The sequence below is a fragment of the Chelmon rostratus genome, chromosome 17 (genome assembly GCF_017976325.1).
Source record: "Chelmon rostratus isolate fCheRos1 chromosome 17, fCheRos1.pri, whole genome shotgun sequence".
In the NCBI taxonomy this organism is placed as follows: domain Eukaryota; kingdom Metazoa; phylum Chordata; class Actinopteri; order Chaetodontiformes; family Chaetodontidae; genus Chelmon; species Chelmon rostratus.
The window spans coordinates 16,611,201-16,637,644 of record NC_055674.1 but is presented as its reverse complement, the minus strand read 5'-3'; the positions used below and the strand labels follow the sequence as shown (position 1 = coordinate 16,637,644).

Sequence of the window (26,444 nt, the reverse complement as noted above, 5' to 3'; positions counted from 1 at the left end):
CTTTTTGTTGATTTGAGCGACATGCTGTCATATATGAGTGATAATTTGTCTTCGTGTGGAGGTGGAAAGAGGACCAGATGATGCGAGGTTCAAGAGAGGACATTCAGGATACAGTTTGAGGCATGCTCTGGCTGTGATAAGAGTGCCAAATCGCGATTTTGATCAGTGCACGGTGCATTCATGACTTATCATTCAGCAGGTGGACGGAGACATGACACCAAATGAATGCTAATATTACTCTGTTTCCGCTGATTTGCTGTTAAGTTCACCATATCAATTTAGCACTGCAGTGTTGTGTTCACAGCTTGTCTCTGCTGATCTCATTTAGTCAAAAAGGGTTTGCACAGTGAGTTAGATAACATCAAAGCACTGGATAAGAAGATTGTCATTTTTATAATGCTGCTATGTGTTGTCTTATGATAATATAGTTTTTGAAAGCTTAATTAATTGTTAATTAGTTTGATATTGTGGCTTTATTTGCATGTATTTACAAAATCTATATGCACTGAGGCACTTTTCTGGGTTCTCACCCTCCATTTAGATCCAATTCCTGAACAAATTGTATGAAATATTAATTTGTTGGTTTCATGAACTCAACCTGACCAGCAAGCAAAACTTTATTTCTGTAGCACATTTCATTCCAGGGGGAAGCACAATGTGCTGCACAAAGTGTGAGCCACCAAGGAAGTTGCAGACACAAAAACGAAGCAGATGATAAACGAGATAAAAATTGAGACATAAGTAAACACATGTAAATAATACATGAGAGTTTAAAAACATTAAAGGAGGAGAAAAAAAGAGCAGCAACCGACCAGTAAAATGCACAACAACGTGAATTTACAACATTAAATAAGGATGAATAAAATAAAATGACACTAAAACACAATGTTTTTCAGGGTTTTTCCTCACTTTTAAAAGTCGATATCATTGGAGCACAGCTAACATGACTGGGTAAGGGACCCCATGTGGGGTCTCAGCCTCAGTCCACCCCTCTCAGCGTAGGAACGCTGTGCTGAGGAAAGTTGAGCTACAGTTTGAATGTCATTGGTGTGATTGACTTCAGCCCAGAAGGGGCAGCAGTAAATTCTCACTTTATGGATTTGTCCTTTCACTTCAGGTCTGATCAGACAGAGTGACCTGTGTGTGTGTGTGTGTGTGTGTGTGTGTGTGTGTGTGTGTGTGTGTCTGTGTGTGTGCGCACTTAACTGTGCATGTTTAGGAATTTGGGAACTGTTCCATAATTGTAAATCCACATTAACTGTGTACATGCAGCATACAGTTTCCACTCTGGGCAAAGTCATCAGATTCTGTTCCAGTGCTTTCTTGTTACTGGTGGCTGCCACAGCATATAACCCACTGTGTAACACCTCTGCCACAGCTCTGCAGCACTGCAGGTGTGAGTGAATATTCTAACTCCAGATGGTCAGGGTGTGTGAAAAAGAGCCCTCTACCAAAAATGTTTCCGGATGCCATATTTTGTTACACTTCAACGCTGATTTCGTGACCCAGATAGAGAGTAGCTGCTGATCTGCAGAAGATCATTTCCTGGCAATTCATGTTTTCATTTGGGAAGTTCAGCCCTCAGAACTTTTTGCAGATACGTTTTCGGCTGAGGAAATTTGAGGTTGGCTCAGGACGTGGTGAAACAGAACAAATTTGATAGCTTTTCTGAGCATGAGAACATGGAGACATGACCCCAAAATGCAAATACTTGTTACCTTCAGAACTTTGATGGGACTTCTGGTTGGTAGTGAATTACTTAAAATAATAAGCATCAGGATGAATGAAGTTACAGTGCACTTATGCATGTAGATCAGTGTCTTTTATCTCTCTGTGCCACACGTTCTACATGTCTGTGGTGATGAGATGAGACAAACGCAGCAGTAAAATGTGCTTGCTCCTGTTTAATCAAACGCTCGAAACAGGAAACTGTTGTAGCGTCTGTTCCTGCCTGCATGTGTGTGAGTGTGAGAGACCTCATGTTTGTGTGTTTCCGTTCAATGTGTAGTGTGTGACATAACCTTTGTATGCCTTCACACAGACGACCCCAGAGAACCAGTTTTGATCATCAGCAGTTATGCTACAGGGTAGATAAAAACCTCTGCAGGCCACCGTAGATGTAACCGTACACCATTATTGCTTACATTCACAGACTGAGAGCGTTTCATTTCATGTTTTTTCTAACTTGCGCCCAAGTTATGAGTAATGTCACTACCTTTGTGGCTTTCTGTGTCTGGAAACTGAAGTAGAGATGATCTGTTGCCGGCTTGAAGAGGCTTTTCATTCATTCTGCAGTGACCGACTTCTTCTTCTTCTTCTTCTTTTATTCTGTCTCCTTCTTGGTGTTCAGTTCTCCAGCTGAAGCTGCAACAGAGACGGTCCCGAGAGGAGTTGGTCAACCAGGGGATCATGCCGCGTAAGTGGACAGCCGTATATTTTATAGGAAGATGTTTGTCCGTGCTCTGGAGAAGTCATTGTTTCCATTTTTGAGTACATTCAGACTACACATTGTTCTCAGTGTTAGCCTTTCCTGGAATGATTCAGCTCATGGTGTTTTAGTGTGTACCCAAACCGTTCATTCATGGGTCGTGTAAAATGTTCTTAATTTGAGGACAGCTCAGTGTGGGACGTGAGAATGGACAGAAGTTAGAACATACTGTATTAACTCTGACGTTGGACATATAGTGATGTATTGCATCATTCAGTTCCAGGGTTAAACACTGTAAAGACATTACTCTTGTTCAGTATTTGAATTAAAAAAAAACTTTGTCTCTCCAAACTTTCATTACCTAAATACTTTTGCCAGTAATGATTATTTTCATTGCTCACGAATCTGCACATTGTTTTTTCAATTAACTGTTTATAAAATGTCACTAAATAGTACAAATGCCTGTAATGTCGCACATCCCCATTTACTCAAATAGCTTGTCTTATTCCACAGTCCAGTCTCCAGGAATATCCAGTTCACTCTGACAAAACAAAGCATCAGATCCTCCCTTTAAGAATCCTGAACAAGCGAGCGTTTTATGTTTTTGCTTAAAAAGTGACAAAACAATTAATCATAATCATATCAGTCGCAGAGTCATTTTCCGGGGATCGACTAATTGATTAGAAGAGAATACAATGTCACCAAAACGTAAAAGCAGCACAGGAACATGTAACAGATACCACTGAGACAAAAATAAACAGCAATAATAACTTCAGTATAGAGTACACTAGAGCACACAAGTAAAAAAAATCCAGATAGAATACCTAAAACCAAGCTTGAAACAATAAAACACAACACAGTTCACTGTGGAGCAAGATGTGTGGCTCTGTTTTTTCTAATTTAAGTCATCATTTCCATTTTTAGCCTCATTAGCTAACATGAGGCACAGCGAGGTAAGGTGCACCTGGCTAATGAGGGCAGACTAAATATCAGAAGCGCCTCCCAGTGTAATGAAATAAAGTCAACTTTCTCCAAAACAGTTTCAACAAAAACTGAATATTTGACTCTTCATGAAGGGGGGGATTTATTGCTGGGCTGTTGTGTTCAACTGCATTTTCATTCATTCATCATTACCTAAGAGAGTCTGCTCTGTCGCTGTAGTTTGAGTCTCATTACTTGCTGCACAGCGGTTGTCTGAAGTGATTTGGATTGTGGTTAAGACGGTGCCATCATCCTCTGCCAGACTGAAGTTTCAGTCATCCGAGTGAGGTGAATCAAGGTCGTACCTCAACTGCCGTCATGAACATCCGTCTGCTGCTTTTTTATCTGATGAAGAGATTTCCCCGAGCACCATCGCACTCAAAATGTTTAGACGCTTCCAGTTCCATGCTTTTTTTGGCTCTTGTTAGATCCATTCAATAGAATATGCTTAAAAACTGCCCTGTTCCTTTGATAGCATATCTGCTGTTCAGAACACAAATTGATAGCCGTACGTTCTGGTGTTAATAATCATTAGGAACATGCACACAAATATTGAGGTTCATACTCTTGATAGCTGGTGTCATAATAGCTTCACACACTGCCACACAGGAAGTGTGTTGTGCTGTGTATCTTATCTGCCAGCATTTCTTATCGTTATTTGTTTTCTGGTTCATGTCTGAATTAGCTACCTGAAGACCGTGTACATGGACTATGTTACGCATTCACCTTGTTTTAAAAAGAAGACGTTCTGTTCTGCATCACAAATACATAGACACCCTGTCTCCCCTTAGATACAACACAAAGAAAAGTTCTTATCTGTGTAGACAGGCAGCATTGATAATGAGCATGTCTCAGACCAGATCTTGAGGTGAGCTGCCTTTAAAGGACCAGTGTGTAGGATGTAGTGCCATCTAGTGGTGATGTCGCAGACGGCCAAGTGTGACCAGAGCAGTTAGTGCCATCGCGGCTCTTCTGTGACTGGCCCGGACGGAGATCAAAATGTTTTGCTCACATGGTTTCTTCCAAGTAGCCCACGTCTCTTTGCTCTAAGGCTTGTTGTGTGATTGCTTTGTCCCTGTGCCGTGTCTCCTGCAGTGTTTAGGGGACATTTAGGAGACAGGCGAGACACTACAGGGGGCAAATAAGATGATGATGGTGGTCATGTGACTGACAAAGGTGGGTGAAGTTAACTCAGTCAGGTGGAGGCTTCGTTTGATAAGACATGACTGTTGGACCCTGTAATATGATGGCTGTTCATGTGTCGATGACTGCATGCTTGAATGCCACTTCACTGCTTTGAGGTTGTAGGTTAGAAATGGTTAAGTTCAGGTACGGGTTGTAATGTGAGTAATGTCAGAGTAAGGACATGGCAGAACAATTACCCGCTGACATTTCAGCTACCCTCCTCTGTCATATGACCTTTATCATAATTGTCTCTGTAGTTTCTCAGGGAGACAGTAGACAGTTGGAGGAGCAACAGTACACACAGTAGAAGGGCAGTGATCACCAGTGGATCACAACATCTCTGCAACTCCCACGTCTGTATCGCCGCTCTCCTTCTCTGACTCATCTCTTCCTCCCGTTCTTGTAAACCGCAGTCAAACTCCTGCATCCCATCATGTGCTCCAAGTCCTCACTGCTCTGTTCTTGTTCCTCCTCTCATTGACAGGCCACACACTTACGCCCTACCCTCTTTCTCTACATCAGTCTCCCTTTTCAGTCTCTTTACTCATCTTCCTCTTTGTCAGCCTTCTTTCTGCTGACCTTTCCTAACAGAACGCTACCAAATGCCCTCTTCTTTCAGCTCTTTGCTTCAGTCCATTTCGTAACGCTTCAGATTGGACCTCAGAGGAACCTCTCTTATTCCAGCTCGATAGTCTCACAAGCAGCCACTTGACCTCTGGCAGCAATGGTGGTGGTTCCCTCTCTGTCCACCATGCCATGCTCAATGTCTCTGTATCACTCACTGTCTGTTTTTCCCTCTCCAGTCTGCCTCCCACTGTCCCACCATCCAACCAATACTCAAATGCCTCGTTTGTGTGCCGAATATGTCTTTTTCTTCCAGCGTTTCTGGGCACTGTGAGGCCAAAGATACTCCTTGTGTGCCAGTACTGTGGAGTGACAACAGTGTTTGAGTAGCATTTGTTCATGACCTGATTACGGTCACAGTTGCCTGATTGACCAGAGCTGACCTAATTTATGTGGGGCTGCTGAGGTATGGTGGCTTGTAAAAAGGCAGCTGCCTCGCCCTACGACTACAGCAACAAATCTGAGGACTGCTAACTCGCCACCCAAGTGAGGCAGCGTGAATAAGAAACAAGTGGAGCAACGTCAGATGCACATCCTCGTCTGACTGCCTACTTTTCGCTGCTCTCGTCCTCTGGATCTTTGCTACAAACTTGGCTCTTAATAATGCCATCACTAATAAGAGAGTGAGATTCACCACAGTCGCAAGACACAGTATGACGCCACATGACAGATGGTCAGTGGTTTGGGCGTGCAGGGGTTGCTAAATGGCTTGCATTCAAATTACTTTAAACAAGGTTTGTTTTCGTTGGACTTTGTTCCAACTCAACTTTTACAAATAGAGACTGCCCCTGTGGGTGTGCATGTCTGGTTGAGACTGTGGTTTGTGGACGGGTGTGTTCATTTGAAGCAGCGCTATAATAAACCCTCAATGTGATACCCTACCTAGAACTTTATTTATACACTTCTCAGATATGTAAAAACATATTTCAGTTAGTACTCATGGTTATCAGGTTAGCTGAGTTAAACCTTTTGTTAGCAAGAACAATAAAAAGAGCTGAAAGAAACAGCTGGTAGTTCACCGACATGTAATGGAACTCACTTGACTGATCTGAGAACAGCTTATTTTAGTATAATTGTGTATAAAAGTAAGAGTCAAAGTATATACATTGTACATACATCATAAGATGATTGGATGATGATTACTGTGACAATTGGATTGACAATTTCTGGCTGTGCAGATGCTTTTGTGCCATATTCTGTTCTGCATATGTACCAAATGTACACTTACTGGTGGAGGTGGAGCAGCTCTCACACACAAAGTTCTCACTCCTGAAATGGCTACACCCGCGGTCTATATGTGTATGACAACAGTGTTTGTGGCAGATAGCAGTGATATTTTAGCGATGTTGTGGCTTTTGAAGCTATTTCATGAGGTCGACAAAACATGTCACACGGTTTAAACGGCTGACCTGCAGGACTGTAGAGTTACATACAGAGGAGAGTTTCTTTAACGCAAGCCAGTCGGTTAACACTCAAGGAAAAAATAAAGCACAAGTCAGCAGCAGACTGAACGTAAAAAGGCAGCCACGTCCAGAGGAAGCGCTGCTGCTCGCCGTTCTCAAAGAGCGAGAATGCTGCTTAGCTTTAGCAGGGTGGCGAGAAGCCATGATGCAGCCACTCATGCACATAATGGAGTCTTTTCTCTCTGACCTCATCCCACCACTCTCTATTTCCTCCTCTTCATTTGCCCTTCAGTCTGTTGTTCCATTTTTCTTCCAGCTGCCTCTCTCTATTTATCTCCTCCCCGCATCTTCCCTCCATCATCCGTTTTCTGATTCTCCATCTTCTTCCTATCTGCGTCCTTCCCTTTCACGCTCGTCCCAGCTTCCAAAGCCTTATTTTGTGCTCATCTATCCATCTTTCCCTCCATCCCACCACTCATTTCCCATGCTGCTGACTGACAGGCAGGTTCATACACCCTCAAGGAGGCCACATAACCCCCTTGTGGATGGGTGAGAGGTCTAAGAGGGGTGATGTCCCTGGGGTGTGCGAGTGAGTGTGTACCAGCAGCGTGGCAGTGCTCAGCGACGTGAACTGAGGCTTGAGCAGGTACCAGCAGTCTTACCCCAGGGTTGCTAAACTAGTCGTGTGTGCGTGTGCGTGCATGTGTGTGTCTGTACAGTGCAGTCAGAAGCATTAGGACAGCGACACATTTTCTGTTGTGTTAGCTCCAACACATTGGATTTGCAATGAAACTGTGACAATGAAATGAACATGATCACTCTCAGCTTTGATTTCAGGGTGTTTGCTTACCTGGTCAGGCAGGTACTGCAGTCATCCTCACCTCTTAATTGCTTGTCTGATTTAGTCCGGTCTCGCAGTTTAAACATGCTCAGCTGAGTTGATGTCTGGTGACTGACTTGGCCAGTCAGGAATGTCCCTCTGTTTGGCCACTGAAAGCCTCTTGGTGGCCTGTGTGTATGTGTAAGATAAAAACAAGGCAACTCTCTTGTGCTTAAGTCATGGAACTGTGTATTCAAAGGCCTTAACCTCTTCATCTCTATATCCTGCTTGTGTGATTGTGTAGACTCGCAGGTAGTTACGGTAGCTTGCCAGGTTTCAGTCTACACCACCTGTCATTGTTTTAGCCACATCCACTGTTCAGCAGGCTTCACGAGTGCTTTACTTACATCAGCATTTAATTTTCCGTGAAAAAATATCTGAAAATGACGATAGTGTGATTTCTTGCCGTGTTCCCTTACGTCATCTCTGTAGCACCACCATGCTTCATTTATAATGGTATGTTGGGACACATTTTACATTCATCAAAACCTTGCAGCTCCCATGATTTGGATTGTGGCCATATTGCAGTTTCAATAATACCTTGTGTTTCAAGTCATTCTTCAGCCCTAGTTCAGTACCTTAATAACTTTTTTTCTTATCAGTCCTATCTTAAAGTCTCTAAAGGCTCATGATTGATCAGCAATTAAACATTTGCCAGTTATAAAACGTTTAATTAGCGTTTAATTAGCATCTCTTTATCCATTAGCAGTGGAGTAAATGGTGTTAATGAAATGTATGTTCTTGAAATGTACACTACTTGTCAGGCCTTTACACTGATCACTGGCCCTACTTGAAAGAAAATATATGGCTCCATCAGGCTCAACTTGTGCACACTGCTACTCAATAATCTACAGTTTTACATGTAGAGCAACATTATTTAATAGTTTGAGGTTTGGATTCTTGTTTCAGAAGCAAAATCATAATGCCTGTGCTGATTTGCTGCATTTAACTCAGCATTTTGGTGTCATCACAACCCTTCAGGCTTTTAGGTTTCTAGCACCACTAATCCCTTGGTTTTTGCATAATCATAGGCCTACAGGAAATCTTGCTTGAGTCATTTGTGGGTGCTGAAAGGATTCCATAAATTCCACTGCTGTAAAGAGGGTCGTTGGACTGGAACCCACAGAGTCCATCCCATTACACGTCTCCCTTTACCTTGAGACTTTTGGCCGGTAAATCGGACCGCTGCCTTGGATATTATGCATTTTGTTCTGTCATGGCTTTTAAACATGTGAGCCGGTACAGTGAGAGCGGGCATTTACAACACTGATACAGCACTCAAGACGTGAGATGGGGAGAGCTCTGGTAGAATAAGAGCAGTAATCCTCACCATCAGTGAACGCATTCAAACTGAACTGGAACTGAAGTGAAGTGAACTGAAGAAGCAAAGAACCATTCAAAGCCGTTCTGCTCTCCACTTCCTTCAGTGGCACCAATCTACACACGCTGCCATGTTAATGCCCTCTCTCTCTCTCTCTCTCTCTCGCTTTCTCTCTTTCTCTCTCCCTCCACTTTTGCTCCGCTCTCATTCTTTGTTCTTAAAGCACTGAAGAGTTCAGCTGCCTTCCACGAACAGAGACGGTGCTTGGAACGTGCACGCGTGAGTATGCCATCCATCCGATCGACCGCTGGAGTCCAAACTGGCCTGTTTCAAGCAGACATTCACTCTCTGTCTCTAAGCTTTGTAACATCTGACGTCATTACAGCAACCTGTGAATAGTCATGTAATACAGAGAGGCTGGAAATGACAAATAAGAGCTGAAATGAGGCAATCTGCACTGAAAAGGAATACTCTTATTGAACTGTAAGGTGCAGTGTATCTAAAGTGTCCACTAAGTAAGTGTCGTACTCGTACCTGCAGGCTACAGGTTCTTGGGCCTACGTAAAAAGATTGTGGTCTTGCTCAACTAATTTGAAAAAAATAATACTGTGTATTGTCCTACTGGTCATCCATTCAATCTGAGTGATATATTACACATACATATTATATATACATTTCCTAATACTCTGAACTTCTAAATCCAACCATTACTCCACACTTCATCCACAAAGATCCACCATAGTGAAATAGTTAAATAGATAAATAGCTAAAAAGATAATGGATATATGGTAAGTCTAAATGGTTAATAGATTTAGGTAAACTGAATGTATAAACATAAACCATTAGCTAAAAGTAATGGATAAATTGAAATTAATGGGGATGTCAATGAAGTGCTTATTGAGTTCATCTGACAGGGCTGTGGGGGTGACCTGACCAAAATGATGATGATGACTGCAGAGGGGGAAGACTAGGTATGAAAGGCGAAAGACTAAAGATAAGATTATGGAAAAATGATAAGCACGTCTCTCCCATTCTCCAGACTGAGGATTATCTGAAGAGGAAGATCAGGACTCGACCAGAGCGATCAGAGCTGATTAGGATGCACATCCTGGAGGGTGAGTACCACATAGAGCCTCCTGTCTGTCTAAAGTCCAGGCAAGTGTGACTAATAACTGAAAATCCTCACAAACTTGCATAAAATGTCCATGGTTTGGGCTCGGCCCGCTTCCAGAGACGTCGGCGGAGCCGTCACTTCAGGCCAAGCAGCTGCAGCTGAAGAGAGCTCGCATTGCCGATGATTTGAACGATAAGATCTCCCACCGGCCGGGGCCCATGGAGCTGATCCACAAAAACATCCTGCCTGTTCACTCCAGCATTAAACAGGCCATCATAGGTAAGCCAGGCCAGGTTTTAGATGGATTCCATCTGTCCTTTACTTTCCCACAGGGTGTCTAAATGACAAATGGAATCCATCCAAGACAATTCACTGTTTCAACAATTATTTTACACTTAGCTCCTTTTACAATTACTTCCGACTAGTGGAGCCAATGATGAGCTCAACTGAAGGGTTGAATTATTACTGGTTGATTAAGCTGACTGCGGACCTCTTTACCTTGAACAGCAGCGACACCAGCACGTGGCTACAGTAGAACGCTTGCACGAGTGCAGTAATGGAGGCTGGTTTCAGGCTCTATCTGTTCTTGATACACTGTACATTGCAGGAGTTTTATTCATCTGTTTCATCAGTGCATGCATATGTATTTATTCTTGTCTGTTGCACCGGTCTTAAAGAGGATTAAACCAAGCCAAATAAATACTTAAACCTGCCACTAATTGTTATTTTTTGATGCAGACATTTAATCAAATGAGGTCAAACAGTGCTGGAGGAAGAGTGAATGTTAGACTCATCAGGTGGCCAAAAAAACCATGACTCAAGTTGAATGTTAATATTGCTGTGTATAGCCTGGGTAACTAGGCACTAACATGTTCGCTATAACAGCTTGATAAGCCTTGATGGTGATACTGGCTCTACATTTGTCACCTTGTTTTGTTTTTTTTTGTGTGTACAGTACACAACAACCACGTCACACACAAACTCCCCCACCTGAGTATAGGTGCTTCAAACATGGGTGTAGAACATTAAGCTGGGATATAGTAAATCTTGATAGACAGGAAGTGGAGACACCTCTGATGTCAGCTTTAAATGGCCACAGTGTCTGTTAATGGAGCCCATTATCTTTTATTAAGATAATTACATACTAATTGAAGAGTTAGGACTCAAATTAATTAATATAATTTCACTCAGCTGCAATTTGGGCTTTGTGACAGATATAATGACCCCAATTTCACCCTTTTTCATTACAACATCCACAATAAAAGAAACAAAGGAGCAGCAGTGTTTAACTTTTATTTTATATTTTTAGTCCAGTGCCAGTCCTGTCAGACGCTAGACGATGAGATCAGAGCCGGTGGGTCCAGCTGCTTGATTGATGTGTGCAGGGTAAAATGCTGAGATTCAATAATGTGCACTGTCAGTCGATTATCCATCTCTGTCACCACAGCACAATAAACACAATTGCATTACCGCCACTTATTGTAGGAGCGCAGGAAACACGAGAGCTACACAGAGTTGACATGCCAAGATGCAAACATACAAAGCAGGGCGCACAGACACACACTGGCACAGCGCAGCGGTAGGGAAGTCATCACATTATTGGATCAGAGGGTATTAAATCAGCCCCATGTTGTCTTTTCATCATTGCCTGCTGATGGTGAATTAATGGCCAGCGGTTTATTTTGCATAGCTGTCTGCTCCAGCCCATAGCAGCAGCTCCTGTAATTAAATAACACACATCCACCAACAAAGGGAAAAGTCTCTGTCCTAGTCCAGGGGATCTTAGCAGGCAACTTTATTCCTTAAATCCCTGTAAAGACTCAAAAGTCTGCATAATAATGAAGTGATTATGTGATATCCCTGAGGGAAAACCTAGCAGGACGACCACGGCTTGGATTCACTTCTGCGCTCGAGCACATCTCAACCTGATTTGTCCTTTGGTTGACGAGTTTTTACGGAGCTGGTCATCAAATTCCTGATTTATATGTCGCTTTTTATAATATTCAGCCATGTTTGTTTCATTATTTGTAAATGAAAATCATCAGAAGCACGTACGGCTGGCGTTAACAGGAGGAACCTCCACATAAAGAGTTAATGCATTCATAGCATAAATTACGCAACCGATCCTCCAGAATTCTCAGCGTACTGTCGTTCAGAGGGATGCCATCTGTCGCATAAAAAACAGTGTGAATGAGGTGGCCAGCCTCATTTGGCTGCAATCTAAGTGAACTTAGATGAATGGACACCATCACTGGGATGAAGCTTGACTCATCCTGGCCACCATGGACTAAAGATATCTGTGAAGAAATCGTCTGAAAGTTTACGGGCGTGATGTGCAGGCAGGGAGGATTTCAGAGGATTACTCTGCAGCAGCCATCACATAAATGCACTAGTTGACAGCTCTGGAGCAGACATGAGAGAAGAAGCACTGGTGATCATTATGGCTTACTTTAGGGATGCTCACATGTTGTTAGTTCACTGGCATGGTGCAGTGTGTTTGGATGGGAAGGAGAAATCCACCGGCTCAACACCTGTAAATGCAGGTGAGAAAAGCTTGCTGCATGGCTTGTCATTGCACAGAAGAAAGACTGACGCACACACTCAGGCAAAGAGCTAAACACAGTAGCTTTTTCTGTGTCGTAGGGAAAAAAGCAAGTGCTCTTTTTGAAGTTGCATTTATGTTTTCATCTGACAGTCCCTCCGCTTCTTCTCAGAGACACAGTTTCCAAAGGCTTCAGGTGATAACTCGTCATGTGATGAGGACAGCAATTACAGCCTGTCTCCAGAACAGCCAGTAAGCCAGGAGTCTCCTCTGGGTCTGCTACCTCTGCCCTCTCCCCCAGAGACACTGGCCGTGAGCAGCGTCCCATCTCCTACACAGGTAAGACTGCTACGGTGCGGCTATGTTGTGTGTCATGGATGCAATGTTGTAAAACACAAGCACGGATTATGTAGCTTGAAGCTTCACTACTTCTTTACATACGTCAACACATCATTTAGAGTTGTTTGACCTGGTTGACATATCTGTTAAACAAGGTGACACTGTTTGACCTCAAATCTTGTTTGGCGTTTCTGTCCTGCACTTTCTTGTTAGTTATCAGTCAACATATACACCAATGCCTCTATATCACTTAAAGTATGTTTTCATCTTATCAATCAGGTGCCTCCTCCTGTTCCTCCTGTCCCACCAATCTCTGGGTCCTCCCCCTCATTGAAGCTGACCAATGGGACAGCAGCATCATCTGCCCAGAGGATGGGTGTGATCTCACAGGTCAAGGTGAGTGACATCTGTCAAGTGTCTCATGAACTGTGAATGAAAATGTGTGATCTGTGCTTGGATTAAAGCTGCTCTAACCAATATTATTATATAATAATGGATCAAACAACTGTGTAAAGGTTTCACATGTAGTGCTGAACAGCACTTTAAACACGAGCATCCAGTACAGGGCATGAACAGCAACAGATCACCAGTCTCTGCAGCTCCCCTCAGCTGTACAGACCTGTGTAGCATCTTTAAGCTCATTGTTTTGGTTCTATGGTCAGCCTGTTTCCTGCCGCAGCAGACAGTTGTTTTCAGCAAAGAAACCCCCCCCCCCCAAAAAAAACCCACTTTGTTCTTCTTACCCAACACCCAACAGTAGACACACAGTTAGTGACTCCCTGACGAACATTGTGGAGCATTTAGCAGCTAAAGAGCCAGCTCTTACCATCAGGAGTCAGTAGAGACCTAAACAGAGAGTGAACACTGGACTTACATTTCAGGTAGCCAGAAACACAACTCCAAATGAATGATAATGCTGCTCTGTGTCTGCTGCAGGTGTAACTGTATGCCAACACATTTGTCTTATCAGCTTTATAAGGTGGAAGTAAGTCAGCGTTGTGTTTACAGCTTGTTATGCTGCCCCCAAGTGGTCAAAAAATCATGCAGGTTTAAAGTTGCTCTTTATTCTAACATCAAATTAAAAATGAGGTTTATTGTTGTGTAAAGGTTGACAGTGTCCCTCCTCTTTTTTCAGTACCAGCCTAAACCGAACTCTGACCGCTCCGGCCAGAAACATAAGAAACTGAAGGACAACAAGCCAAAGGTAGATTTTTCTTTCCATTTTTAGACACGGCGCCATATATGGAAACACATTTCTGCCAATGTGGTAAAATCATTATAATGAGGAACTTTCTCAAAATAATGACTTAGTTTAGCGAAATAATTTTGAGATATTAACTCATTTTTTTTATATATACTACGTCATTATTAACTTCTACATTATAATGACTTACATGAGTTTTTTTTTTCATCACATTGGCAGAAATGTGCTAACGTAGACAATACTGTTGCTAACACTGGTAGAGGTAAAAAATACTAATGGTAGTATTTCAGTAAACCAGTCTATTTAAACCTAAGAGGGAAAAAATGAGTCATAGAAGCAGTAATACTGTTCTAAAATGATGATTTATTGTTTTGTTGATATGTTGTCTTTTAGATTAAAAAGTTAAAATACCATCAGTACATCCCGCCTGACCAGAAGGGAGATAAAGAGCCTCCTCCCCATCTGGACTCATCTTACGCCAAAATCCTCCAGCAGCAGCAGCTCTTCTTGCAGCTCCAGATCCTCAATCAGCAGCAGCAGCACTACAACTACCACGCCATCCTGCCTGCACCACCCAAGTACGTTTTTGTAGTGTGTAGCAACACTTTTTTTTTTTTTTGCCTGGGAGTCTGTGTGGGAGCACGGAGCAAGCATCCATAATCAAAGCAACCAGACAGATTGTCTAAGGAGTCAGGTAGTGTTGACTTCATCTGGTGGGAATTTGGGTAGCAACATGGGTCAGGATTCAAGGTGGTGCATAAAACCGACAACCTGATGCAGCAGATGGCTTGTCACATCTGGGAAGTCGTGCTAATAAAGCTGAGGAGCTTGTGCGAAAGTTTACTCACATTCAGTCAATCACTATCACTATAGAGATCACTATCTATTCTCCTGTCACTGATTTTCTTTCCAACAGACCTCAGACAGATCTGCAGCCATCCTCCTCCTCCAGTTCCATGACCACCTCCTCCCCACCTCGATCTGTCGCCGACCCTTCAACGGCCCCTTCTTACCAGGGCAGTCAGAGCTGTCAGAGTTCTGCTGCTTTAGGTGGGATAAAACCAGCGTCTCTACCTCCAAACCTGGATGAAATGAAGGTTAGTTACATAACAACATACGAATCCAAAAGAAAGCTGCAGCGCTGCTTCATGATCCAGAGCTGATGTCTCATTCTCATGATGTGAGCAGCATCGGGGATGGTCGGACACTTAACCTCACCGATACTATAATGGATTTTCAGTGTAGAATCAGCACAGTGCAGCCCAACAGCTCTCTCTGCTGTCTACAAGCTATGAGATGGAGTAACTGGTGGATAGAAGTCGACATGCAGAAAAAATTCTCTGTTAACAAAATATTGTCACCGAAAAGTGGGCTGTCAACTCGGAGCTGACAAAGTGATGGATCACTCTGTCTTTCTGTTCTCGCTCCTTTTTCTTTGATCCTTTTCAATTTTCCTCTGTTATTTATCCTGATCTCTTCGCGTTCCCTCGCTCTTGTCCTTCAAACTCAATTTCTCTTTTACTCCGTCTTCTGTCAGGTCGCAGAACTGAAGTCAGAGTTGAAGCTTCGGAGCTTGCCGGTCTCCGGCACCAAAAACGACCTCATTGAAAGGCTGAGGACCTACCAGGAAGTGAATGGAGGCTGTGACACTACCTCCTCTCCAACAGCAGGGGGTACCACAGAGCTGGGGGCTGAAGGAGCAGGAAAATCCTCCAAAACTGATGCAGCCACCGCCAACGAAAATACATCACAACAACAACAACAACAGTTCCAGTTTCAGTGCCATCAGACACCTCTGACCGGTCAGTCAGGTGACTGAATTTATTACCAACAGAAAATTTAACTGTTCCTCCTCTAATGTGGGATTGATTGTGAAATTAATCACCACTCCTCACGTTAATTATTTATTGAAGTGTTTAAGATAAGGAAGAAAACAGTGTAGATAATGCATTACCCGTGTACTTTCTGCCTAATGTCATGGCACTCTTTCTTTACCTGTGTAGTTGATGCTGCCAGCCCAGCGGCAGCCCCTCCTCAGCAGCTCATCACCTGTGGTGGCACCGTCCACCCCACAAGTGTCTCACTCGCCCCCTCTGACCGCTCGCCGGGCGCCACGAGCCCAGAAGATACCAGCTTTGACAGCGATCCCTTGTCAGAAATGGTCTGAATTGTTATTGCTCTTGTAATATGTTGAATTACTGAAACTCGTCTTTCACATTTGAGCATGATTATTGACTGACAGCTTATATCAGATGTTGCACATTGACCGATCATCATAACATAAAAAAAGACACTAACCTTCTATAAATATACTTAACTGATTTTAAAATACTAAGTATACTGTTCTTCCATTTGCACTAATGATTCATATACTTGACATACTAGTGTTGAACAATATAGAATTATTACAACTTGATATAAATATAAAATTAACTACATTAGGAGACACAATTAACTGTGTTTAAGTGTATTTTTTGTAACAACTATTTTTATACTATGTACTTCAGTGATGTAATTTAAATATACTCTAATATCTTTTGGACCAGTAATATCATACATTTAATATACTGCCAATATTTGTATAATATACTGCGAAAATGTAAACATCATACCAAAATAGTATCTAAATACAATTAATTCTGATTTGATGGTGTCACAGAATATCACAGTCAAGTGCATGTAAGTGTAGTGAAGAGTGTATTTTATGGTTACTTGTATATCATGAATACATGAAGTACAAACTCTGTATGACATACAGAACATATTTTTAGATATGTTAGCAGCATGGCGGTCTGTTGTCCACCACAATTCGGTCCAGAAGAAAAAATCTCACCAACTATTTTATGGATTGCTATGAAATTTAGTCCAAACATCCGTGGTTCTCAGAGGATGAATTGTCATCACTTTGTTGATCTCACTGACTTTACCTCGAGCACCAACATGAGGTTGACATTTGTGACTTTGAGTGAAATATCTCAACAGGTGTTGGATGGACTGCCATATTCATGTCCCGCTACGCTAACATGCTATGATGTTGAACATGGTAAACAATGTACTAAACATCCGCATGCTAGCATTGCCATCGTGAACATGTTTGCGTACAGACATTAGCATTTAGCTCTAGCATGGTTGTAGACTCTTTGTCTTGTTTAAATACTGAGAAATGTCTCAAGCTCTTGTGCATTGATGCTCATTCCATTTCAAGGTTTTTCTTTATCCCTGTGTGTTGAGCTATTTTTATTTTCTCTCTTTTTGTCTAGATGAGTTCCCCTCTCACCCACCTGAGCCTTCAGCCATGTTCAGCTGCTCAGCTTCCAGTGAACATTAAAGAAGAGCTGAAGTGCTCCACCCCAGCACCTTGTCAGTTCTTTTTAAAGCCAGCCTCTCTGCAGAAACATTGTCCGGTCTCATCCACCGCCCCCACCACTACGACTGCAGCTCCAGTGGCGGCTGTGGACAAAGACAAGATGCTGCAGGAGAAAGACAAGCAGATAGAGGAGTTGACCAGGATGCTGAGGCAGAAACAGAGGCTGGTGGAGGTGCTGAGGATGCAGCTGGAGCATGGGAAGAGAGGAGGACGAGTTCCAGAGCCACTGGTTCTTGTGAGAGTTAAACAAGAACCTCCTGATAAGCCCAGTGTCCCTCTCTCATTTGGCCATCCACCAGTACCCCGTACACCATCATCCGTCTCATGTGAGATGGATGTTAGCAAGGTAACAGTCAAACAGGAAGCCATTGAGGCTGAGGATGTTGAATCTGAGACAACGGCACAATTATCAGACACTCATGGAGTACCGCAGTCTTTGACCCAAACTCAGGAGGCGCAAAACAAGCCAGAGCAGATGAGCACACAGATGAAACAACAACATATATGCCTCCAGCAAACTGCTCTGCAGTTTGCCCAGCAACAGGCCATACAGAAACTTCTGCTACAGCAGCAGCACAACGTCCAGAGCCAGCAGCAGACCATCCAGAACGGCGGACAGACGCTGGAGAATCAGCAGAACCTGCAGAAACTGTCTCAGCAGAGAAAGAAGAAGTCTCACAAACAGCAGCTCAAACAGCAGCAGCAGCAGCAGCAGTCCAAACAGCACCAACAGCAGATGCAGCTGAAGCAACAGATTCTACTGAAGCAACAAAAGTCGTTTCTACAGCAGCAGAACAAGCAGCAGCATCAGACTAAACAACTGCAACAAATCCAAATACAGACCAAGATACAGCTGAAGCAACAGCAGGTGCTAATACAGCAGAAACAACAGGTGCAGCAGCAGTCGACACAGGTCAGGAGTGGGTCAATGTCGTTTACAGTACACAGACTTGACCTGAACAATGTCTCCTAATCTTGCTGAATTACAAGAAATGTTTAGCATGCTAGTGAGAAATACAAAGTAAAATGCACACAAATCAAGATTCTTCCTCTAAAAGTTGTTGTCTGTTTTCTACAGGAACCTCAACCGTACCTCAGCCAACAGCCAGGCTCAGCCCCCTCTTTCCCTCTGGATCTCCTTAAAAGTAACTCCGCTCCGACTCTGGTCACCGACCGCAACGGTAACCACTTCCTGATCGCACTGACCAGTCACATCACTGAAAACCAAAGAACTGCTGCACCTCAGAGCAAAGCAGCCAATCAAATCACACTGCAGGTACATGACTCACTTTCAGCAGTCCACCTGTTGTGGCTTGGCATGAATGCAAGGACTGATTCATAAAAAAGCTATTTTCTGATGTGTTCTTTTTATAACAACACTAATACTAACTACACTGTTACCATCGTTCCTTTTCCACCAGCGACTACAGTCCACCCCAGCCAAGCTCCCTGGACACAACCCTGCTCAGCTGCCGAGAGCTGATAATGAAACCAAACAGAGCGTGCACAAGGGATTCTTGAAACAACAAAAAACAAAGGTGAGTGATGATCTGAATATGCGGCCAGATTCAAAGAGTAGCATTGCACAACAGGAAAACGTTGTGAGATCTTCGGACCATTTGCTTAAACAAGGACATTGTTTCTGAGAAGTTTATTGCACCAAATGCTTTTGGTGCAATAAACACCCATTCACCTCCATTGTTTTGGAGCGGGAGCATAATCTCATAGATCGATGTCTCAAAACCCCAACAGAAAAAACTGAAACTTTCTCTACAGAGAGGCATGGAGAAGCACCCTAAATGTTCACACATGGCTTTTACACATTAATGGATCCCCATCATACTCCATAGACACGTCATTCCTGACCGAGAGCCCCTGAGCCTCCTTTTCCCGTCACTGGAGCAGCAACAGAGCAGTCTGTTAACGCTCCATAAAGAGAGAGAGACACACGAGGGTGAACGAGAACTGCTCCAGTGAGTCCAATAGCAGCGGAAATTAATGATGTATGCTGTTTGAGACAGGGACAGCAGTCGTTGATAAGAGTGTCTGACACTATCACGATGCTGATTATTATTTCTTTGCTAATTACTCTAACGACATCCTCCATTACTATGATTTATGTTGTTAACGGAGGAGGAACAAAGACTTCATCGCATCTTGGCTAATTGAGATGTATGGTACCTTTTGTGTGCTGGAGCAAAGTCTGCCTCGAAAAATGTCAAGATTTTGTGGAACACTGTGTGCTGATTCAGTATCGCTGTTGTCAGCAGCCGTTCCTTTTTACCCCAACAAAGGCGCTCTTAAAACAGGGGTGGCTAGGCTAAAGGTTAGTGAGGAAGGCTTTTAAGTGGATGTACCAATAAATGTAATGCATTGCTCAGCAAAAATAAAGTCAAAGATAGGGAATTAGTTAGTGATTTCAGATGTTATTGGAATGACTAGCACTGCTGCCTCTGAGGACTGTTCCCCCGTCAGGAGCTCTTATCTTTCCAATCTTTTCAATGATCTGAAGCCACTGAACGGGGGACTTCAGGTACCTGTGGACCAGCCTCAGCAGGACGTTTCTCCGTGTCTGTCCGCACCTCCCAGTCTGCAGCCTTTCTTCAAGGACCAGGAGACTGCTCCCTCAGGGAAAAACACCTCATCGCCGTCCTCTCAAGTTGTAAGTCATCTCCACATGACACAGATAATCATTCAAGGTGACTCGTATCATCCTGTCACGTTTTGAAGGATGTCGTGATCGTTTCAGATGCGCAAAAATCCTCAAAAAGTGACTGTTTCTTCCACTCCACTCCTCCTCTCCTCTAGGAGTCGTTCCCTGGTCTGGATGTCTTGTTCAGTCCTCTGTCTCCAGCTTCCTTTCAGACCGCCGCCTTGTCGCCTGATAACAAAGTATGATGGGCTGCACGTCTGCTTGTGTTGTTGTGCAATAAGAATGGATTGTTCTCTATCAGAAATGTGTGATTTCGGCCGCCCTCAGGGGTTTTTCTAACCTATATTAAGCTCAGCTGTGCTGCTCCGCGTTCTGGTTTGATATGTTGTTTTGCATTACATCATGCCGTCTCACATCCAGTGCTCATGTCACATACAGTTACGTGTTACGTGAACTTTCCGTACAGTTTTAAAGGGTAATGTGTTGTTCCCTCTGTGTGTGTGCCCTCAGGATACAGAGCAGGAAGATGATTTTATTGACATCATTTTGCAGACAGGAGGTAAGATGCAATAACATTGTCTGTTCTGTTTGTTGCTGCAGTAACATTTTTTTAATTGACTCAGCTGTTTGAGTAGTTCTATTGGGAGTGACGTTTAATTGTTTGTTCTCCCCTTCAGAAACGTCGACAACCTTTAAACCAGCACCAGATCCTTCTCTGGACCGTCTAAATCCAGACTCCTCAGCCTTTTCCCCTCCTCCCTCCCCACTCCAGCTGTTGCTGTCCCCCCCTATTCCGTCCAACCTCGACACCCCACAGTCGGCCCCCTCGGTGCAGCCTGAGCTTCAGACTCCGGCCGTCAACATAGAGGAGAAACAACACCTCAGCAACGCTGGTAGTGGCCGCCTGGAGGACTTTCTGGAAAGCACCACAGGTAAGCCTCTCCTGGGGGTGGAGCCTGGTGGACTGCTGACTTTGATTGATGACCTGCACAGTCAAATGCTGTGCACCCCCAGCATCCTGGACCATCCCCCGTCTCCCATGGATACTTTCGACATGGTGGTGGAGGGGGAGCATGGGCTGGACAGCATGGATTGGTTGGATCTCACTATGGGAGGAGTGAGGGGAGAGGAAACCCCCACACTGGCCCCACTGGGGCCCCAAACACCCCCCAGTGTCTTTTCCACGGACTTCCTGGACAGTTATGATGTGCAGATACACTGGGACTCCTGCCTATAGCCCGCAGATGGAAAAAAGGGCTGAGCTGCACGCACTCACACAGCTACACATAAACACGCAATTGATTGCCGAGGCTTCAGTTTCTAATTAGAGCACTCTTTCTGTATCTTCTCACACACTGGTCGATTGAATCTTATAGCACTTTGACCTTTATTTATTTTATTTACACTGTGTAATATTGATTTTTGACAGACACAGACACGTATTAGGCAGGTCCTATATCTGTTATACTTCTTTAGCAACAGTGTTGTCAACACAGCAGTGGGACTTCTGTGCATTTAGGCCGATATTTGATGAGACACTTTTAACTGAGCCATGACCCTGTCACTTGCATACGAATAAATCTCGTCTCTTTGTCACAGACACTGTGTTACAGCGGAGACGTGTATCGGTTTATTTGACCTTCTTCTAATTAGAGTGCGAATCCATAGTTGCCTTTTGTAGTAAAGATAATCAATAGTTTACCACTACAGGAAGAGGTACTGCTAATCAATAGCCAAAGTTAAGCTTAAAGACAATGATTTTCTAGCAACATATTAGCTCATAGAGTGGAGTAGAGATGATGTTGAACCACCACTGGCTATAATTTCAAAATACGATGTAATTTGAGGGGGTGACACTTTACTGAATCGCTCTTTTTTTTTTGTAGCAATTTTTGACAATTGCATTTGTATTTCTCTGTATCCTACATCATACATCAGACATCACATACTATACGTACAGCAGGTCTCAACTACTGTTTTGGAAAGTTTAATTGGTTTATATCCTCTGCAGCAATAGTTTGTTGCTGAATAAATACAGCTGTCTTACATTTCGTGATGGTTCCATTATCTGTCAACAGCTGTTCTGTTAAAAGGTTGCAGAGGGGTTTTCACACAGCTCTGGTGTTACAGCACAGTGACATTACAAAACCTCAAAACCTGCTCAGAATTCAGGCTTGATTCCCAGAGAGAGATGCAAGAAGCATCTCACACCCTTTCTTCAGGAAAGAGAATATGTTGAGCACGTTGCAACAGTCAGTATTGAATGTTGTGCATACACTCAGGCTGCGGGGGTAACAGTGACACAACAACAACAACACACTACTGTCCATTAGAATGTGCAAGAGCTTATTGATTTGACTCATTTCAGGTAATTCTATAAAGATGAAAGACACAATGTGAGAAGAAAAGCTTAAACATTTGAGCATGTGCTCCAGTTGAAATAATTACACAGTAAGTGTATTATGACGGAACATCTTGACTCAAAATGCTTTTTGGAGCTGACAGCTCATTGATTCTGAGTATTTCTGAGCTGTTTCCTGCAGCCTGTGAACTGATTCACTGCATGTATCAGGTACTGAGCTGTGAGGTGGTGATCCAATGGTCCAATTTATTTGGGACAGTTTCGAAGGAAGTTGTTGAAATATGAAGTTGTCCGTATTAAATTGATATTTGCTATTTTTGCATATTCGGAATGTTGCATTTTTTTCTAATAGAATTAGACTTTGAACATGTGTCTTATTGTTTTATGGGACATTGTGCTACTTTATAGTATGTGCATTAGAAAAATAAGATACATTTTGTACTGATGTTTCACATGTGAATGTCTTTGATATGAAATCTTCTGAATGTAAACATTTGGCATCACTGCATCTTACGTGAACTGCACAGCTTGATTACACATGCTCACAGTGCATCCAGTATGCTACTAGCGGGTTGTTGTGGTCATATGGGACACTTTAGTCTTGAAAACTGCCATAGAGTAGTTTCACTCGCTTTCTGTTTGCACCTGCTCTAGCGGATAAGACGACACGCCTTCCTCAGAAGGATTTTGGTGTTAATGGTGATGTTTTGCTGTCTGTACTGCATCAGTACTTTTGCCAATGGGGAAAGGGTATTTTATGTTTTTAAGTTCTTCCCCTCTTTGAGAATTTACAGTGCTGTGACATGCCAGGTTAGACACTGAAATGTAATATAAGACATATAGTGTTCCATTTTTAGCTGTGGAGCAAGCTGTAATACCAGTTAGTGTGTACTGTGACTTATTCTGTTTCTGGCAAAATGTCTTTATTGAGAACCCAAAACCTCTCTAGAGAAAACCTTGGAGACTCGCTCATAACTGCAAACACAAACGCACACAAGCTCATTTTTGATTCTCATTAATCATCCTACACTTTTATGCATTTGTCACCACAAACACACTGTAATCATATTTCCACTTTGTATGTGCGATGGGTTTGGAGATTTGTACACATTTTCCTCAAGGTTTAGCCGACCTGTGAGTGTGTTCATACCAAATCTGCATAAATCATATACATCGAACAAAAGCTAATCTGCTGAAGCTTAAATTCAGTTGACTTTTCTACTGAGACTGTGGTCAAGCCAGAGCCATATTGTGCCATTTTGGCATTTGCAGGTTTTACTGATGACCTCCTTATTTGATGGGGATGCAAAATTGTGCAGCTGTCTGTACGGCTCACTCTGTGTAATGTTGTTACTTCAGGTTTTGTTGTTTGTCCAGTATGACCTCCTCATTTTTCTGACACACACACACACACACTTTTTCAGACTTCTCCAGCCTGGCTCCTTAAAGGACATTTATTCAAACAGCAGTCAGGTGCCAAATGTAGGCTAAATACTGTAAACTCACTCACTTTTACTGTAAATAGTTCTAATCACATTTGTGTGATTCACTCGCCTCACACGTGGGTCTTTGTTGAACTTTGTAAGATTTGGAAGTGCCTGGCACGGTGTTTCAAACATCAGCTCTGTCAAACACGTGAGGAGGAAGTGTTTTCTGCTGTATTATTTCTCTTCGGGTTGAGTCACCTCATGTAAACGCTTGTGAAAGCAGGAAATTGTTTGAGCTTTTTGTGTACTTTAATTTTAAGTATTTCTTTTTCTAAAAACAAAAGCGGGTTTATAAATAAAAGACTAGATAATTAGGATGGTTGCGGAAAAGTCTGTTTCTTTCAATCCTGGTACGTGCACTGCTACTGCACATGCATTTTTGCCGACCTTCACTTTGTCTTGTGCAGAATAAACATACCTTGGTCTCTTTAGCATCCTGCTAATCCCACTGTGCAATAACCTTCAAGGAAAAGTTTCTGACACTTATTCTCCTGCTTGATAAGAGTTCAAAGAAAAGATTGAAACCACTCTCACATTTGTAATATGAAGCTGCAACCGGCAGAGACTTCCTGGACCCAGCACACACAGCAGATAACAGCAGCATAATTTCTACTGTAAATAATGTAAATGGTAAACTCCACACTTAACACTGACACTGCCAACACTGACATGTTGGCAGTGTCAGACTCTAAAGCGAGAAGCTTTGATTTAAGAAAACTAGAACAATGTAATTTGTCCATGAAGCCTTTGTTTGATGTTCTCCAACATTCTGTGATATTAGCAAAGCAAATGACATTGACCCACATAGATGAACATAATTACATGCTTATATGTGCAGTTATCTTGTTTACCTCCACGCCCACAACCTTTCTGCTTCTCTCTGAAGATGCATCGCAGACGTAGAGACAAGCCGGCTCGCACCACCTGTAAGCCCACGTGAGATCAAGCGATGCAGCGCCGTCCTCATGCACATGCTGTCACTACAGAATGATACACACACACACACAGACACACACGTTGGTGGTTAAAATGTGAGCAGGAGGATGACAAAACTGTAGTGTTGTAAAAAAGTGAGTCACAAGAGGGCGGAAAACTAGATGACTGTATGGTTACAGCACTGCACTTGGTAGAGAGGGAGCACGCACACACACACACACACACACACATAAACATAAACATGAACATGTTTGCACACATGAAAAGTAACACACGCAGCAATCCATGCCAGACCAGGATATGGGTGGGCATGTGAGGGAGGCGGATGATTGGCTGATAACAACTCTCTAGCTACTAATGGAGGGGGGCAGAGGATGCCAGGCTAACATCTATTCCACTGTGGGCATCCCAGACCTCCCACTGACACCCAGAACAATAGCGTGTGTAAGCGTGTGTGTGTGCGTGCGTGTGTGTGTGTGTGGTCTTGTTTTTCCAGCGGAAGCCCACTCACAGCGTGGGGTCCGACAACTTTAAGGGGACCAAAATGCTGGATGCCATAATGTCAATAATTGAATTTTAAGGTGAAGAGTTGGAAATGAATGGAAGCCTATGTAATGCACAACACTGTGTGTGTGTGTGTGTGTGTGTGTGTGTGTGAATAAACAACCACAGATGTAAGATATTGTTATATGAATCTGAAAACTTCAAACAGCTTGATCTCCTTGGATAATTGCTGCTCATGCTGGTTGTTCCTTACCTTCATTGCTCCATCTTTCCTCCACCTTCCTTTGATCCACCCTTAAGCTTCTCCAACAGCAGTTAGCGCTGAAGTCAGGCAGGTCGGAAGTTCAGCTCTATGTGCTCAGAAAAATTGCCGAAAGTCAAGCATCTGAAATGATCTTGCAGATTATCAAAAGGTATCTTAGACATCTATATATGCATCTTAATGTATTGCAGTGTCACTTCTCACTTATTGTAACTTCAGTGCTGAGAAACTCCAGTGGCTTAATTGGCTGCTTTGAAATGCACTTCAGGCAAAGCGGTGTCAAGTCTTGGTTCAAGTTTTCATCCGTTTTGATTGACGTCAGTGTAATTGAGCAGCTCGTGGGTCAGAAAAACAAACTCGTCCTCTGCAGATGTTTATGAGAGCCATTTCTTTTCAAACTCCCATCCAAACAAACTGCAGCCTTCTGCTCTGCTGCGTCCTGTTATCCCACTTTCTCCACCGTGCATAGCTTCACCTCTGGCATCAGAAGAAGTGGAAGATTAGGGCTGCACACACATGCACGCACACGCACATACACACAGACATGCGTTCCCCCCTGAATCCAATGCTATAATGTTGGACTGTGGTTGGAGGGAGTTTTGCCATCAGGCAGCCTGAAGTTACTCTGCAGATGCTTTGATGCACAACAGTGGGGGGTCTGCTTATGATGTGGAAGTATGTTACTATTTGCTCACACACACACACACAGGGAAATGCGTGCATGCATAAATATACACAAAAAGTGAACAGGGATTTATCGTGAAACACAGGAGTGCACAAATACACATAACTCCTGCAGGGGACAGAGAGTTAAGTCTTCACATGCTGTGTACGCTCAAGGAAGCGTTTCTT

General features: G+C 43.1%; 1 protein-coding gene across 3 annotated transcripts; it reads left to right on the top strand.

Moving 5' to 3' along the window:
- The first annotated feature begins 1,929 nt into the window (after positions 1-1,929).
- On the top strand, positions 1,930-24,196 carry LOC121620535 (myocardin-related transcription factor A-like). Of its 3 annotated transcripts, none has more exons than XM_041956620.1 (19): positions 1,930-1,957; positions 2,351-2,416; positions 9,046-9,101; positions 9,862-9,937; positions 10,054-10,215; positions 12,651-12,817; positions 13,097-13,213; positions 13,953-14,021; positions 14,415-14,599; positions 14,938-15,118; positions 15,559-15,832; positions 16,025-16,182; positions 17,282-18,301; positions 18,467-18,664; positions 18,810-18,926; positions 19,901-20,050; positions 20,197-20,280; positions 20,552-20,600; positions 20,719-24,196. In XM_041956620.1, the coding sequence occupies exons 2-19, from the start codon at positions 2,410-2,412 to the stop codon at positions 21,276-21,278; spliced, it is 3,630 nt and encodes a 1,209-aa protein (XP_041812554.1). In that variant the 5' UTR covers positions 1,930-1,957; positions 2,351-2,409; the 3' UTR covers positions 21,279-24,196. The 3 variants fall into 3 exon arrangements, with proteins under 3 accessions (XP_041812554.1, XP_041812553.1, XP_041812552.1); XM_041956619.1 differs by lacking the exon at positions 1,930-1,957 and adding an exon at positions 2,043-2,087 and having other exon boundaries at positions 15,559-15,823; XM_041956618.1 differs by lacking the exon at positions 1,930-1,957 and adding an exon at positions 2,043-2,087.
- Positions 24,197-26,444: the final 2,248 nt, after the last annotated feature.

Excerpts from the sequence above, each read along its gene's own strand:
- LOC121620535 (XM_041956618.1), top strand. Across the intron at positions 9,102-9,861 it reads GGTGCTTGGAACGTGCACGC|ACTGAGGATTATCTGAAGAG; the intron begins GTGAGTATGCCA and ends CCCATTCTCCAG. Across the intron at positions 14,022-14,414 it reads TGAAGGACAACAAGCCAAAG|ATTAAAAAGTTAAAATACCA; the intron begins GTAGATTTTTCT and ends GTTGTCTTTTAG.